The sequence below is a fragment of the Hirundo rustica genome, chromosome 22, assembly GCF_015227805.2.
Source record: "Hirundo rustica isolate bHirRus1 chromosome 22, bHirRus1.pri.v3, whole genome shotgun sequence".
Classification (NCBI taxonomy): Eukaryota; Metazoa; Chordata; class Aves; order Passeriformes; family Hirundinidae; genus Hirundo; species Hirundo rustica.
The window spans coordinates 1,614,594-1,630,488 of NC_053471.1; the positions used below are offsets into that span (position 1 = coordinate 1,614,594).

General features: G+C 56.7%; 2 protein-coding genes across 2 annotated transcripts; one reads left to right on the forward strand and one right to left on the reverse strand.

Annotated features, from left to right (window-relative positions):
- Window positions 1-1,092: 1,092 nt before the first annotated feature.
- On the forward strand, window positions 1,093-7,297 carry CASP9 (caspase 9). The gene is made up of 10 exons (XM_040084642.2): window positions 1,093-1,224; window positions 2,121-2,340; window positions 2,713-2,784; window positions 2,934-2,965; window positions 3,497-3,673; window positions 4,343-4,432; window positions 5,088-5,235; window positions 5,591-5,770; window positions 5,941-6,050; window positions 6,630-7,297. Exons 1-10 carry the CDS (start codon window positions 1,093-1,095, stop codon window positions 6,720-6,722), a joined length of 1,254 nt encoding a protein of 417 aa, XP_039940576.1. The 3' UTR covers window positions 6,723-7,297.
- Window positions 7,298-8,634: 1,337 nt separating this feature from the next.
- Window positions 8,635-10,671, reverse strand: LOC120762265 (chymotrypsin-C-like). Its single transcript, XM_040084494.2, has 8 exons — window positions 10,632-10,671; window positions 10,423-10,514; window positions 10,248-10,345; window positions 10,041-10,166; window positions 9,816-9,952; window positions 9,587-9,732; window positions 8,771-8,923; window positions 8,635-8,668 (listed from the first exon to the last, which is right to left on the reverse strand). The coding sequence occupies exons 1-8, from the start codon at window positions 10,669-10,671 to the stop codon at window positions 8,651-8,653; spliced, it is 810 nt and encodes a 269-aa protein (XP_039940428.1). The 3' UTR covers window positions 8,635-8,650.
- Between the last annotated feature and the right edge of the window lie 5,224 nt (window positions 10,672-15,895).

Genomic DNA, 15,895 nt, shown 5'->3' on the forward strand with positions numbered 1-15,895 from the left:
GGAGACACAGCTGAGAGGGACCCTCATCCCTGTCCCTGTCCCTGTCCCTGTCCCTGTCCCTGTCTGCAGGGAGGGCTCAGCCTCTGCTCCGGGGGCCCCAGCAATGGCACAAGAGCAACGGGCAGGAACTGATGCACAGGAAGTTCTGTCTGAACATGAGGAAGAACTTCTTTTCTGTGCGGGTGACATAGTGCCTAGAGAGCGTGTGGAGTGTCCGCCCCTGGAGATATTTTTAAAAAACCCAACAAAACACCAGAACACAAAAGGACGGAGTCCTGTTTCGTTTGCTTTGGGATGACCCTCCTGGACCACACCAGGGCTCTCCCAGCCTGACTCCGTGTGTGGTTCTGGGACTCCGAGGCGGTGGCGCTTCCGGGCAGCGAGCGGCGGTTCCGGGGCAAGGCGGCGCTGCGGGAAGGGAGCGGCGGCGGGGCCGGGCATTGAGAGGCGGTTCGTGGTTAGAGCCGTGAGTCTGGGGAGAGACCGGCGGCGGTTCCAGGCATTGGGCGGCGGCGGCTCCGGGTTAGAGCCGTGAGTCTGGGGAGAGACCGGCGACAGTTCCAGGCATTGGGCGGCGGCTCCGGGCTCTGAGCGGCGGCTCCGGGTTAGAGCAGTGAGTCTGGGGAGAGACCGGCGGCGGTTCCAGGCACTGAGCGACGGTTCCAGGCACTGAGCGGCGGCGCCGGACATTGAGCCGCAGCTCCGGGCATTGAGCGGTGGCTCCAGCCATTGAGCGGTGGCTCCAGCCATTGAGCGGCCGTTCCTGGGCATTGAGCGGCGGCTCCGGGCATTGTGCAGCGGCTCCGGGCACTGAGCGGCGGTTCCTGGGCACTGAGCGGCGGTTCCTGGGCACTGAGCGGCGGCTCCGGGCATTGTGCGGGGTTCCCAGGCACTGAGCGGCGGCTCCGGGCATTGTGCGGGGGTTCCAGACATTGAGCGGCGGTTCCAGGCATTGAGCGGAGGTTCCAGGCACTGAGCGGTGGCTCCAGGCATTGTGCGGGGGTTCCGGGCACTGAGCGGCGGCTCCGGGCGCTGAGCGGCGGTTCCAGGCATTGTGCGGGGTTCCGGGCACTGAGCGGCGGCTCCGGGGCCATGGAGGAGCAGCAGCGGCGGGCGCTGCGGCGCGGACGGGCCCGGCTGGTGGCGGCGCTGCGGGTGGAGCCGCTCTGGGACCCGCTGGAGCAGCGCGGGATCTTCACCCGGCTCATGCTGGAGAAGCTGCAGGTGGGCCAGGGGGCGGGACGCTGAGCACGGGTCCGTGTTCCCTGAGAGCCGGGGGTGGGCACGGCATCCTGCATCCCCTGAACCCAGGTGACAGGCTCAGGGGAGGGTCCTGTGTCCCTTGAGCCCTGGTGACAGGACTGAGAGGGGTGGCTCCATGTCCTCTTGGGCCCAAAGAGGGAACCCATGTCCCCTGAGCCCGGTGACAGGTCTGGGGGGTGGCCCCCAAGTCCCCTCACTCTAGTGACAGACATGGAAGGGATTGTACTGTGTCCTGAATTCCAAGTGAGACTCCAGCCCCCTCTCTCTGGTGACAAGCTCTTAGGGGAACTCCATGTCCCTTTAGCTCTGGTGGCATAGGGATGGCCCTGTGTCCCCTCACTCTGATGACAAGGCCTGGGGTTGGTACTTGTGCAGATAAGATGTTTGAGAAACCCCTCCCCCTCACTTGTCTCTTCTTGTCCCCAGCCCCAGGGTGCAGGGGTTTCTCTTTGTGTCCCCATCCCAATCCGATGACACCCTTAAGGTGTTCTTGTTCCCCCCATTGGTGGCAGGTGACAGGCCTGGGGGTGTTTTTACCCCATCTTACACACTGGTGACAGCCCAGGGGTGCCTGTTTGTCCCCAGGGGCCAGACTTGGGGTGCTCCCTCTCCCCCTTTCCCTCTAGACTCCTCAGTGGGCTGGGTGTCCCAGTGGTGACCATTGTTGTTGGAGGGAGGACAGGGCTGGGGGTCCCGTGGTTGCTGGGGCTCTCTGTGACTATTTCCACTCGGTTTTGCTGTTGTTTACCCCGTGTCCACGTCCTGAGTGCAGATCCCACACTCCCCTGCTCAGAGCGGTTGGAAGGGCTGCCCAGGCACTGCATGAACACCTCTTTCTGGGTTTTTCTCCTCGGCAGAGCGCTGGCAGCCGAGAAGAGCAAGCCCGGCAGCTGATCATTGACCTGGAGACTCGAGGGAAGCAAGCTTTCCCTGCCTTCCTCTCCATCCTGCGGGACACCGGGCAGGGCGACCTCGCCGAGATGCTGATCCGGGAGTGCGAATCCCTGCCGGTGCCACCGCAGCTGCCGGACCTGCGGCCCGTGGAGCTGGAGCTGCGGGAAGAAAAACATCCTAAAGGTCAATGCTGAGGGTGTGGTGTGTTTTTGGCAAACAGCAGTGTTGGGGGGGTGGCAGCTGGGATCCTTCTTGCTCTGGGCAAGAGTCGGGGAAGTCGTGATTTTTATTATCTTGGTAGAGGTGAACTGCTGGGAGAATCGTGGAGTCCCAGAATTGTTTGGGTTTGAAGAGACCTTATAGCTCATCTCATTCCATCTCCTGCCGTGGGCAGGGACATCTTCCACTATCCCAGGTTGCTCCAAGGCATGTCCAGCTTGGCCTTGAGCCAGGGATGGGCCCTCCACAGCTTTTCTCCTGTATATCCTCCTTTTCAGCAGTGGAGTCGTTTTAGCTCAGACTCATCCTCTGTACTTTTGTCCCATGTCATTACAGATGTGACCCCTCATGAACGTTTGTCTATCCCAGTCCAAGAAAGACCTCAAATACCTGCTGTGCTGGCCCAGGGTAAGCCACATTCCAGGCTCTTCTCGAGCATGCCAAAGGCTCATTTCCAGTGTGGTGGGAAGGGGAAATTCCTGTGTGTTGGGAAAGACGTGAACTCCAGGAGTGTGGTCTTGTGGCGAGCTGAATCCTGTGTCTGTTTTGTGTTGTAGGTTCAGCTGTTGACAAGAGGAGCCGTGACCAGGTTAGTATTTGAGTAGGCTGGAGGAGTTCCCTACTGGGCAAAAGCTTTGTGCCTCATGGGTGACTCCAGAAAATACTTCTGGAAGAGCTGGTTCTCATTTTGTCTTACCTGAGCAATTGCTCCGGGGCTGTAACGGGGCAAATGGTCTCAGAGTGGGTCAGTCATTAGCCAGATCCTGCTTAAGATTATCACAACAATAAAACAAATTCTTGGCTCCTTTTGATGAGGTTTGATGATGATGCCTAAAAGAATTCCCCAAAAATTTCAACTTGCAGTCGAAGATAAAGCAGCAGCTGGTTTTCCACAAAGGTTTTCCCCAATTTAGTGGGTTGTTTCTTGTTCCTGGCTGCTGATGAGAAGACGTGTGTGGAGAATGGATGCTCCTACCCCATCCCTGGGACTAGAGAAATGAAAAAGCTGTGAAATGAGCCACTTTAAGGACTCCCATTCCTCACTGGCATTGTATCCTGCTGGATTAGCCAGCAAGCACTTGAAGTAAGAGGGAGTTTAATTGTGACATGTCCTTGCCAGGGCTATAAGATGAAAGCGGATCCCTGCGGACGCTGCCTGATCCTCAATAATGTCAATTTCTCCAGAGACTCGGGTCTGTCCACCCGAGAGGGCTCTGACATCGACTCTGAGAAGCTGGAGAGGCGCTTCAAGGCCTTGCATTTCACTGTCCTGACCCGGCGGAATCTGAAAGCTCAGGTGAGGCTGGTTGTGTCCTGCTGACACGAGGGATGAGAGGTGAGCCCCTGGAAACGACGGGAATTCTTTAGGGGATGTGTCTTGTGTTGGCAGCGCACTGAAAACCTCCCACAAAGAAACAATGGACCACTTACATCCTCTCACTTGATTGTTGCTCTGCAAGAGAGGACCTTGCACATTTTCATCCCAGCACAAGTGTTGAATCCTGGCTGGGATTTGTAGGGATTAAGTGAAGCTGTGTTTTTGGGATAGCTCAGACAGCTGTGTCATGTCTGTCTGTGCCACCCTTGGCTGTTGTTGGAAGTGTCGGGGGGAACATGATCATCTGAAAGTAAAACATGGTTCTCTGCTCACCCACCAGCTCCCAGTCAGAAGCAGCGGATTTCAGCAGATTAATCACGTGGAAATGTGCTTTGGTTCATGGTGCTGTGTTGTAAAGAGTGTAGGGAGGTGAGAAATCAGTGTGATTAACACAGCCAGTGTTAAATTAGGGCAGAGATGCAGAAATACTCACTCTGCCAATGGCTTTTGCCAGCCGTACTTGGGGCTCATGTTATCCTGTGGCAGAGATTGACCAGATCCATGGCAGTGCAGTTAGAGCAGGGCCTGGCAGTAACCTGTGGCTGAGATACGGTTCAAAAAACTCTCATTGTGACGTTTTCCATGTAGGAAATGGTGTTGGAGCTGCTGAGCCTGTCACGGCAGGACCACAGTGCTTTGGACTGCTGTGTTGTGGCCATCCTTTCCCATGGCTGTCAGGTGAGTTTGCCTCATCTCTCCCTTTGTTCCTTAGGCGTGGGAAGGGGTTAATTCCCTGGCCTGAGGTCTCACGCAGGGTGAGAGGGAAGTGGTCTGTCAAAACCTGGTTCTGCCATTGCAGCATGTTTCAAAGAGTTACACCCTTATTCTGGGTTAAAGAAAGCAGGAGCTTCTCTAGTGTAGCCTGATCCAGTGGTGCCAGTGGCCAAGTGTTTTCCATTTTGGAAGTCGGGGCTAATGATTTGGAGCTGAAGGGAGGTCCCACTCAGCCTCATGCTGTCCTTCCTGTTCTCCAGCTCTGACAGGGAGGTGCTATTAGCAATAAAGCCTGGTTATTCCAAGTCAGTTCTTGAAGAATGAGAGGCATTCTTAGGAAAATGGTGTATGGCATGTGCCTGTTGTACCAGAGGATGAGGAACTCCTTTGCAGGAGGGTGTGGGATATGAGTTGGATAATGGAAGTTGGATTGCTGGGTTTTAGTGCATTTCAAATGTCTCCTGGGTGTCCCCTCACCCTGACTTGGCCACAAGAGGTTCCCACAAACACCAGGATTTGTTCTGGTACCTTTATGCCATGAAGCACCTGATGGGAAGCGGGCTGCCTCAGAACTGGCCTTGCCCTCTGTGTCACCAGCTCCTGCATTTTCCTCTTGCAGACGAGCCATATTCAGTTTCCCGGAGGCGTTTACGGAACGGATGGAAAACCCATTCCCATAGAAAAGATTGTGAACTATTTCAATGGGTCCAATTGCCCGAGTTTGAGAGGAAAACCCAAACTGTTCTTCATCCAGGCCTGTGGTGGAGGTGAATCTTTGTGTTGGCTCCGGTAGCGCTGGGCTGCCGAGGTGTGGTCAGGCTGTGGCTTTGGCTCCTTTCCCGTTCATCGACTGCCCCTCTCTCCAGCTGTCCTCTCACACCAGCTGCCTCTTCTCTTACCATGTGCTGAGAGGCTTCTCCAGCTCTTCACACACAGTGAGGAATTTTGTATAAACACCAGTGACTTTGACTCACCCCGTGCATCCGAAAGGCCAAAACGCCTTATTTTGTTCTAGGTCCTTTGTCCTTTTCTTTCCCCATCTTCTCTTAATGTCGGATGTAGAACCGTGAATCTCTGGCGCGGGATGAACGTCAGGAGCTGTCTTGTTGCTGCTTTTTTCAGAACAAAGAGATCAAGGCTTTGTAGTGGATTGTGATTCGCCTGAAGAGGAAGCTCCTGGGGGCTCTTTGGAATCGGACGCGACCCCGTTTCGGCTTCCATCGGCGCGCGTGGATGAGCCCGATGCCGTTGCCAGTTTGCCCACGCCCAGCGACATCTTGGTTTCCTACTCAACTTTTCCAGGTGAAACAGCCTGTGCAAATCCTTTCCTGGGCATGGGAGAATTAGCAAAATTGGAACTTCTATGGCCAAAGACAGGGGAAGTTCGGGACAACGCAGCTTTGTTTGAGCAGCAGGAACTTTTTGGGATGAGAAAAGATGGGTTTTGGCATAACGTTCTCCTTTCTCTGAAGGTTTTGTCTCCTGGAGGGAGAAGTTGCGTGGCTCGTGGTACGTGGAAATGCTGGATAGTGTGCTGGAGCAATGCGCCCATTCGGAAGACCTGCTCAGCATGTTAGTGAGGGTAAACGTCTTTTTCTTTTCTGCTTTTTGTCTATGAAGGAAATAGTGATCAGTTGGAGGCCTACACTCAAAAAATGAGTGAGGATATTGGGTGTTGAGTTTAGGGACGGCCTGATTGGAGGTACTGCAGAGAGGTTTAATTGCAAAGAAAGTGTCTGGCCTCAATCTGCCAAAAATCACTGGAGGAGTAATCCTGGCAATGCAGGCTTTAATCCTTCTGAAGAATTTGCTGAAAAATGTCATGGCTTGTCCTATCCAAGCTGATGGGATTTGAAGTGTGTCCTGGGGGTGGAGGAGCACAGTGCACAGGGATTTGGAACGAGTCTGGCTCATCTACATATTCCTTTGTGTGCCTTGTTGACTCAGTATTGCCAAAGTTACATACAAATCTGGGTGCCCCAGATACTTCCTCTGTTCTCCATGGGTAGGAGAAGGGTCCAATGTAGAGGGAGAGAGGACTTACAGGATCACCTTGTTGTTGCTTTCTGGTCGTTGTGGTGCTGCTTTGGCCGCCTTGGCGTGGCAGCCATTTGAGGGATGGGGAGAGCATCCTGTTCCTCAGCCTGTCTCCTGTTCCCAGGTGGCAGACGCTGTCTCTGCCAAGGGGAGGTACAAGCAGATCCCGGGATGTTTCAATTTCCTCCGTAAAAAGTTCTTCTTCGTGTGTGACTGACACGTGGGCTTCGAGCCCCCTGCCAAGCGCTGGAGATTCTTCCTGTGGCTGAAGGAAATCTGTGCCCACCACGACTTGGTGTCGGTGCTCCCGGTGGGTTTTGTCTGCGTGCCCAGATGTTTGTCTGGAGAAATGTGATCTGCGAGCACTGGCTTTGCCCGGGAGTGGGGATGAGATGGGGATTGCGCTGTGCCGAGGGGAAATGTTGTGGATGGAGCAGGAATTCCCTTTGCTGGAGAACAGAGCCAGAGGAGAGCACTTCTGGCTCATCCTGACACAGCTACACTCAGCCTCAGAGCGTTTTCCTTTGCTGATCATGGTATTTGTGTCCTGTGCTGCCTGGGTAACTGATTGAGGGGACCAGGGTCTGATGTTCAAGTGAAATGGGATGAGTTTTGCAGTCAGTGTTTCTAATAAATGCAATTGAAGAGCAAATCTTTAGCTGTGTTCCCTTGTCCGTTCCATCTCCTCCTCCGCTGCCATTTCAGCACCTCCTGAAGGCTCCTCTGAAGTGGGAAGAGTAGGAACCTTCACTCAGGTCTGCCCTGGTCATTTACCATGTGGCTGTGCCAGCCTAGGGAGCAGGCGTCCTGCTCCTTTTGAGGAGTCAGACAGGAGTTACAGCAGGAAACCGTGAGGATTCATTGAAATACCAGTGCTGAGGGAAAGTACTTAAAGAGCTTGTGCAGAGACATCCCGCACCTGCCTTGGGTGAGACATCCTGCATCTGTGTTGGATTTTGAGGGGGGAAAGCATCCTTGGAGCCACCCTTGGGAGGTGCAGAGGCCTTGGGGTCGGTCTGTTCTGAGGGGTGTTTGGGGATTCCCAGGGAATATCCGGTTCTTGGGATATTGAATTGGAGGAGCCAGGGAATTGCCAATCTGCTTTTGCAGTCACTGAGTATTTCCATACTCCTTTGGGTGTGTTTCAAGTGCTTTGAGGGTGCTGCAGCGGGGAGCCAGGGCTGCCCTGAGCGCCCCAAGGAGGGTCCAGCTGGAGCTGGGGTGTGGCTGTGATGGCTTTGCCTGTGCTCGGGTGTTTGTGAGAGTTCATGGTTGTTTCCTTCTCTATTCCCCTTCTCCATCCCTCAGGGGAGTGTGGCTCTGGGCTGCCCTGTCCCAGTTTTGTACAGAGGATCTGGGCGTTCAGGTGATCCCAGGGCTGATCCCATCTCCCCTGGACCTGTTCTCCTTTGGGAAAGGTGACCCTGCACTCTTCCCCTTGTTTATTTCCCCGCTTCTCTCACTGAGCAGGCGTTGGGACTGGGGTGGGCGCCGTGGCTGGGTGACTTTGGGTAGAGATTGCTCAGCCGTGTCCCTCTCCTTTCCATGACATGGGCCGCAGTGGCTGCTCCTTCCCCAGGGCATCCCTGGCGGAGGTGAGGGCAGGGTGTGAGCACTCTGGCGGCGCAGCTGGTGGAGGGAATGAGGTGGGGCTGCAGGATGACCCCCAGGACCAGCCCAGCTCCCTCAACACCCCCATTGTAAATCTGCTGCCATCAATAGTCCAGTTACCAGCAAGATCCCGTGAAACATCCCAATGCCAGCCAAGACACCTAAATCCTCCCTGGGCCAACCAGGGGCCCTATAGCCCACCCCGAGTTCCCTAGAGCCCCCAAGACCACCAGACCAGATTCTAGCCACTCTCCCATCAAACCAGCAGTCAAGCCTTGAACCCTTTGGCTCGGGGATGGCCGTGGCTTTACTCCTAGCTGGGTGTGGGATCCCTGCCCACCTCAGGCTCCCCAGGACCCCGCCCACCCTCACTGCACGATGTGGGGGCTCTCCCCAGCACACAGGCAGAAGCCCAGGACCACAAGATACACCGCCCTGGTTCTGCTCCACCGCGTCCCCTCCAAAGAACCACACGAGACCAGCTCAGCACTATTGCCTTTATCGCACTCGATACTTGTGCTCCATGCTGCGCCCTCAGTTCGTGCTCATTTTCTGCCAAAGACAAGACAAGGGGAGGCTCACGGTGAGACCTCTGGCAGGGCAGGGGCAGCGGGGCCAACCCCCCTGCGTGGGGGCACGGGGAGGGGCACCCACCTCGTTGATCCAGTCGATGTAGGCAGACACCCGGGTGAAGACTGTCGGCTTCTTGATCATGTTGCATTTCAGGCCGGAGCCGAAGCTGACGATGCCTTCCACCTCCCAGACGCCATCCTCGCGCTGGCAGTTCAGGGGGCCGCCGGAATCGCCCTGTGGGGAGAGGCGGTGTGGGCCGTGGGTCCTGGGCACCCCACATCCCTCCTGGCCCACATCCCACACAGCACCCGCCGCTGTCGTAGGCAGGTAGAGCAATTATAAAAGAAAGGCTTTATGAAATCGGGCCTTGCTCTGCTGAAATTGCCAGATTTTGCCAAAATTGCCAAAGCTGGCCAGTCATTTCTTTTAAGTGCGGCTAGCAAGCAATTTGAAAGTTCCCGTGTGAAGCTATTTTGAGGATGAGAAGTTCCTTTAACACAGCAATCTGTTCTGAGGGTGAGAAACAAGTGCACCTGTGTAAAGAATGCGATTTGTCCCATGAGAACCCACAAAGGAAAAATGCAAACATAATTCAGGGAGAGAAAATTTGATAGACATACACAGTAGCCCTTTACCCACCAATGAACTGAGCTTCACTGTATTGCTGTACAGTTAAGCTTAACACAGAGACTTCTGATATTTCCCATAAATATGAGCTTTGTGAATGAACAATTGCCTTTCTGCATGTGGAAAATGGAGTCTTGGCTGATTTATTCCAACACGCCGCCTCAGCTCCCTCCCCTCCCCTCCCGTGCTTCCCCTGCAGCCCGTGTCCCTGCACTGCTCTGGTCGGTGCTGCGCTGGGGGCAGGCACCACCCTGCAGCGCCCACACTCACGTTGCACCCGGAGACGACGCCGTCGCCGCCGGCGCACACCATGGTGGTGCGCACCATGCTGCCCCACCAGTCCCACTTGGAGCAGGTCTCGTGGTCCACCACGGGCAGCAGAGCCTGCTGCAGGGCGTCGGCCAGCGGCCCGTTGGCTGCAAGGACAGTCACACCTCACGCTCTGCGCAGCCCCTCGCCAGGGGACCCCCGGGGACCCTCCTGGGGACCCTCTGCTTACTCCTGGTGCGTCCCCAGCCGGTGACGTAGCAGGGGTAATCGTTGGGCAGGATCTTGCCGGCGTCCGGCAGGCAGGCGGCGCGGACGGTGTCACTCTCCTGCACCTCCTCTTCCAGCTTGACCAGGGCAATGTCGTTGCTACAGGAGGACGCACGAACAGTGAGGATGTGGTCACCAGATTTTTTCCCCCCACCCCTACCCACTCCCGGACATATTCCATCCCTACAGGACGAGGAAGGAGTTCCATTTCTCATGGACAATCGTCTTCTCCACACCCACGGCCACAGAGCCTTCCTCGTCATCCTCTGCCAGGTCCTGCTTGCCCAGCACCACACGGTAGGTCATGGAAGAGCTGCCAGGGAGAGAGGGGGTGTCAGTCCCCACAAATATCTCATCCTGCTGGCACAGACCCCCCCAGCAGCCCAACTCTCACCTGATGCAGTGGGCAGCTGTCAGCACCCACTGGGGGGCAATGAGGGTCCCACCGCAGGTGTGGCGCCAGGATCCAGAGCGGCTGTACTGCAGCGAGATCTGCAGCGACAGAGGCACAGGGTCAGAGCAGGAACGTCCCCATCCCCGTCCCCCTCCCTGTCCCTGTGCCCCCTCACCTGCCATGGCCAGCTGTGGGCTACGGCGTCTTCACCGCCCACCACGCGGGCGCCCAGCTGTGGCGGCACGGCCGGCTGGCCGCATCCGTAGGCTGTGTGACACCCGGCAGAGGGGCATCAGAGGCCGCCTGTGCCCGTGCCCAGGGCCGTGGCAGGCTCCACTGCCCTGTCCCCCCCTGCCCCGACCCTTCCCCACGCCCTGCACCCACCGTAGCCCAGCAGCACGAGGAGACAGACGGCTCCCAGCATGGTTGTGCTGATCAAAGGTGTCTCAGCGGGGCCGCTCACCCCTTTTATAGTGTCTGCACTGCCGGGACCTTGGAGTGACCCTGCCTGCCCCTGGCATGTGGGGACTGTCCCACGCTGTGGGCACAGGGGCTCCTCAGCCCCATCGCCCCTCTTATCGCACTCACCGTCCCGCCTGGGAACGGCCACATCTGCCCGTCATGTGCTGGCACCACGCTGGGGCATGGCGGGGACACCTGGCCCTGCTCTGGGAATGGGCAGGGTCCCTGCCGGGGCACAGCTGGTGGGCAGCCCCCCACCCATGATGCTGCCAGTGGGGTGCTGCAGCTCCCATCCCTGAGCACCGACTCCCCCAGGACGCTCCCTGCCCCCTGCCCCTCATTCCCCCAGGGATAAGGTGCTCCCTTACTGAAATGCTCATCCCTGGGTGTCCCTGGGTCCCTATCAGTGTCTGCTCACCTTGTGTGCCCATCCTTGGCATGTTTGGGTGCCTGTTCCTGGCTGCTGCCTTGGCTGTGGTTGTTGTCTGTTTGGATTTCAGCAAGGCCTTTGACACTGTCTCCCGCAGCACACTCCTGGATAAGCTGGCAGCCCGTGGCTTGGGCAGGAGCACTCTGTGCTGGGTTAGGAACTGGCTGCATGGCCGGGCACAGAGAGCGGTGGGGAACAGTGCTGCATGCAGCTGGGGCCAGGCACCAGTGGTGACCCTCAGGGGTTTGTGCTGGGGCCAGCTCTGTTCAATAATTTTACTGATGATGTGGATGAGGGTATTGAATCTTTGATTAGCAAATTTGCAGATGACACTAAGCTGGGAGTGTGTGTCCATCTGTTGGAAGATAGGATGGCTCTGCAGAGAGATCTGGACTGGTTGGATGGATGGGCAGAGTCCAACAAGGTGAAGTTTAATAAATCCAAGTGCTGAGTCCTGCATTTTGGGCATAATAACCCCCTGCAACGTTATAGGCTGTGGATGGTGTGGCTGGACAGTGCCCAGGAGCAAAGGGACCTGGGGGCACTGGTCAGTAGCCGGCTGAACATGAGCCAGGGTGTGCCCAGGTGGCCAAGAGGGCACCTGGCCTGGATCAGGAATGGTGTGGCCAGCAGGAGCAGGGAGCTCATTCTGTCCCTGTACTCGGCACTGGTGAGGCTGCACCTCGAGTGCTGTGTCCAGCTCTGTCCCCTCAATTTAGGATGGACATTGAGTGCTGTGTCCAGCTCTGTCCCCTCAGTTCAGGATGGACACTGAGTGCTGTGTCCAGCTCTGTCCCCTCAGTTCAGGATGGACACTGAGTGCTGTGTCCAGCTCTGTCCCCTCAGTTTAGGATGGACATTGAGTGCTGTGTCCAGCTCTGTCCCCTCAGTTTAGGGTGGACATTGAGTGCTGTGTCCAGCTCTGTCCCCTCAGTTTAGGGTGGACATTAAGTGCTGTGTCCAGCTCTGTCCCCTCAGTTTAGGGTGGACATTAAGTGCTGTGTCCAGCTCTGTCCCCTCAGTTTAGGGTGGATACTGAGTGCTGTGTCCAGCTCTGTCCCCTCAGTTTAGGATGGACATTGAGTGCTGTGTCCAGCTCTGTCCCCTCAGTTTAGGGTGGACATTGAGTGCAGTGTCCAGCTCTGTCCCCTCAGTTCAGGATGGACATTGAGTGCAGTGTCCAGCTCTGTCCCCTCAGTTTAGGATGGACATTGAGTGCTGTGTCCAGCTCTGTCCCCTCAGTTTAGGGTGGACATTGAGACCCTTGGGTGCATCCAGAGGAGGGAATGAGGCTGGTGAGGGGCTGGAACACAAACCCTGTGAGGAACAGCTGAGGGAGCTGGGGTTGTTCAGCCTGGAGAAAAGGAGACTCAGAGGTGACCTTATCACTCTCCACAGCTCTGAAAGGTGCCTGTGCTCAGCTGGGGTCTCTTTCTCCAGGCAGCACTGACAGAACCAGAGGACACAGCCTCAGGCTGCATCAAGGGAAATACAGGTTGGATATTAGGAAAAAGTTTTTCACAGGAAGAGTGATAAGGTACTGGAATTGTCTGCCTGGGCAGGTGGTGGAGTCACCATCCCTGGATGTGTTTAAACAAAGCCTGGATGTGGCACTCGGTGCCGTGGTTTAGTTGAGGTGTTGGGGCTGGGTTGGACTCGATGATCTTGGAGGTCTCTTCCAACCCAGACCTTCTGTGATTCTGTGATTCTGTGATTCTGTGATTCTGTGATTCTGCGATTCTGTGGTTCTGTCATTCTGTCATTCTGTGATCCTGTGATCTTGGATGCCGGTGGTACCTTCTGTACTCAGGAAACCCTGGGGGTGTGCGGCTGCGCCATGTACGACTACGAAGTGAATGCATGAGGATTTGGGGGGCTTTTGCTTTATGTTGTCGTTTTAGACTGTTGTGTTTATGGTTTGAAGCCGCAGAAGTTTATTTTAGGGTTTTGTTTTCTGTATCTTTGGCTGGTGGTGGGTGCCTCAGGGCAGTGATGGGGGCCAAGGCCCACATGTGGCTGGAGAAGAGCACCTGGACATTGGTGGCTACTTCTGCCAGAGGGAGCCAGGGCCACCCAAACACGCCAAGGGGATCCAGCAGGAGCCAGCTTGTGCCTGCAATGGCCTTGCCTCTGCCCAGGGTTTTCCAAGGGCTCCGTGGTACGTGTGACCCCTTCCCCACAGCCCTGCGGGGTGAGATTCTGGGCTGCCCTGTCCTGTGTTGGCTACTTCTGCACAGAGCACCTGGGTGTACAGGTGATGCTGGGGCTGCTCCCATCTCCCCTGGACCTGTTTTCCTTTGGGAAAGGTGACCCTGCACTCTTCCCCTTGTTTATTTCCCCAGTTCTCTCACCAAGGGAGCCTCGGGGCCTGGGGTGTCCCATGGGGTGCAGGGAGCTGCTGCTTGACTTTGGGCAGAGATGGCTCTGTCCTGTCCTTCTTCTTCCATGACATGGACTGCAGTGGCTTGTCCCTTCCTGGGCCATCCTTGGCGGGGGTGAGAGCGGGGCAGGAGCACTGCAGTGGCTCAGGTGTGGTGTTGGGAGGTGTGGTGGAGCTGGAGGACAGCGTGGGCTCAGGGAGAGATGTGGGAATGCTCTTTTGGGGTTACTCCATGGACCCCACTGCTCTTCTCCCTCCTCCTTGTGTTTCAGTGCTGGATGTCACTGAGGGGAGCTCGGGATGTGGGCTGGCACCTTGTGTTGGGGCCGTGCTTCCCTATGGCTCTGTGCCATCAGCAGCAGGACGCTGCTCAGGGTCAGGGGAGTTTGTTCGTGTGTCCCTGGGTGTGCCAAGCTCCCAGGAGTGGGTAAAGATCACTTTTAAGATGTCATTTTTATTCGTGTATGAGTACTTTTATTCCAACAGTGAAGTAAAAGCTATGAACTTCCCAAAGTTTTGCTGTATTCTTTTAAACTTCCCCTTGTTCTCCCATATTGTTCAGTACCTCATAATGGACACATCCTAAGGAGTCTATGTAAGATGTGACATATTTAACAAAAATAAAGCTTACACTTCTTTAGGTTAACTTGCAGATTTAATGTGCCAGTTATAAAATATATGAACACAATATAACAATAATTGACGATTAACATGCAAGCAGAACAAACATTCCTTGAACTCAATGCAGCCCTTAGAGATTAAAAGCAGCTGAGGCTGTAGTCGGTTTGTTCAGCTGGAGGAGGCTGAGGTCAGAGCTCACCGGAGGCTGCAGCTCCTCCCCAGGGGCAGCTCCCACCTCCGCCTGCTCTCTGTGAGCAGGGACAGGACCCGAGGCAACGGCTGCAGCTGTGTCCAAGGAAAGACTGGATGTCAGAAAAACGTTCTTCACCCAGAGGGATCACAACCCTGCACCGCCTCCTGGGCGGGGGGACGCTGGTTCACACGCTGTGAATCCATCACCTGGGGTGACACACACTGCCGGGGGGTGCCCGTGCCTGGCTGCCTGGGGCAGGGCTGATGCCCCAGCACGGAGGCTTGTGGCACTCTGGGGCCTTGCCCAGGGCTCCTCCCTCCACCAATCCCCCTCTGAGGACAGGTACACACACGACAGGCTGTGAGACACCTGGGTCCTGCGCTCCACGTTGCCCAAACAACTGTCCCCATGGCACGTGTGGGTACATAGAGGGGACAGGGGCACCCCACATTGCCCAGCTTCCCGTGGACAGCCTGGAGCTCTCCACACAAGGCAGCAGCTCCTGCTGCCAACCCTTTGCCAGTGTCCCAAGCACCTGGCCCCGTCCTGCTGTGCAGAGCAGTCACCTCCACACATCCTCTGACCGACAGCCTTTAATTTCCCTTTGGGGTGATCCCTGCGGTTCCTCTGCCACAGCACAGTTCCTGTCCATCCCAAACGCTCCCCACCCTGCACCCCTCTTCACCTGCTAAAACTTCGGGCAGGCTGACAAGTGCCAGGGGGTCCCTGGAGAGTCCCCAGGTGGCTCACACGGTGCCAGGTCTCGTGCCAGTGCTCCTGGGCCCTGGTGCAGGTGCCAGCATTGCTCTCTGGGCTGCTGACGGTGCCACTCAATGGTCCCGTGGCACCACGGCTCCGAAAGCAGGCTCTGTCCATCACGACCCACGCCGAGCTCGAGGTGCTGCCATCCATCCCTGCTCACCCTCCTCCTCCTCACCCATCCCTGCTCGCCCTCCTCCTCCTCACCCATCCCTGCTCACCCTCCTCCTCCTCACCCATCCCTGCTCACCCTCCTCCTCCTCACCCATCCCTGCTCACCCTCCTCCTCCTCACCCATCCCTGCTCACCCTCACCCATCCCTGCTCACCCTCCTCCTCCTCACCCATCCCTGCTCACCCTCCTCCTCCTCACCCATCCCTGCTTACCCTCCTCCTCCTCGCCCATCCCTGCTCACCCTCCTCCTCCTCGCCCCGTGAGGATCCCGGCTGGGCTCCAGCAGCCATGGGATAACGGTGTGATGGATGGCTCTGCTCGGGGGCTCACCACCCACACTCCCTGGACAGCCCTTCACACCTGCTGCTGCCAACACGCTGCCTCTCTCCTGGAAAACTTCCCTGGCTCCTCCAGGGCAGGCCTGGCTCCTCCTGAGAACCCCACAGCCGGGGGTCCTGTCAGCTGCCCACCACCCACCTTGTTCCTCCAGCCACCACGGAAGGAGATTCATGGTAGGATGCTCCACTCCCGGGCCACGTCACAGGTCCTGGAGATGGAGCTAGCAGTGCTGTACAGCTCCCAGGAGCTCCGTCTCCAACAGAGCTCCTGCAGGCACCCCTGACCCCTCC

Excerpts from the sequence above, each read along its gene's own strand:
- CASP9 (XM_040084642.2), top strand. The coding sequence starts at position 1,093 with ATGGAGGAGCAGCAGCGGCGGGCGCTGCGGCGCGGACGGGCCCGGCTG. Across the intron at positions 2,341-2,712 it reads GGAAGAAAAACATCCTAAAG|ATGTGACCCCTCATGAACGT; the intron begins GTCAATGCTGAG and ends ATGTCATTACAG. Across the intron at positions 5,236-5,590 it reads CATCCAGGCCTGTGGTGGAG|AACAAAGAGATCAAGGCTTT; the intron begins GTGAATCTTTGT and ends TGCTTTTTTCAG.
- LOC120762265 (XM_040084494.2), bottom strand. The coding sequence starts at position 10,671 with ATGCTGGGAGCCGTCTGTCTCCTCGTGCTGCTGGGCTACG. Across the intron at positions 9,733-9,815 it reads CGGCTGGGGACGCACCAGGA|CCAACGGGCCGCTGGCCGAC; the intron begins GTAAGCAGAGGG and ends CTGTCCTTGCAG. Across the intron at positions 8,924-9,586 it reads GCGTCGTCTCCGGGTGCAAC|GGCGATTCCGGCGGCCCCCT; the intron begins GTGAGTGTGGGC and ends CTCTCCCCACAG.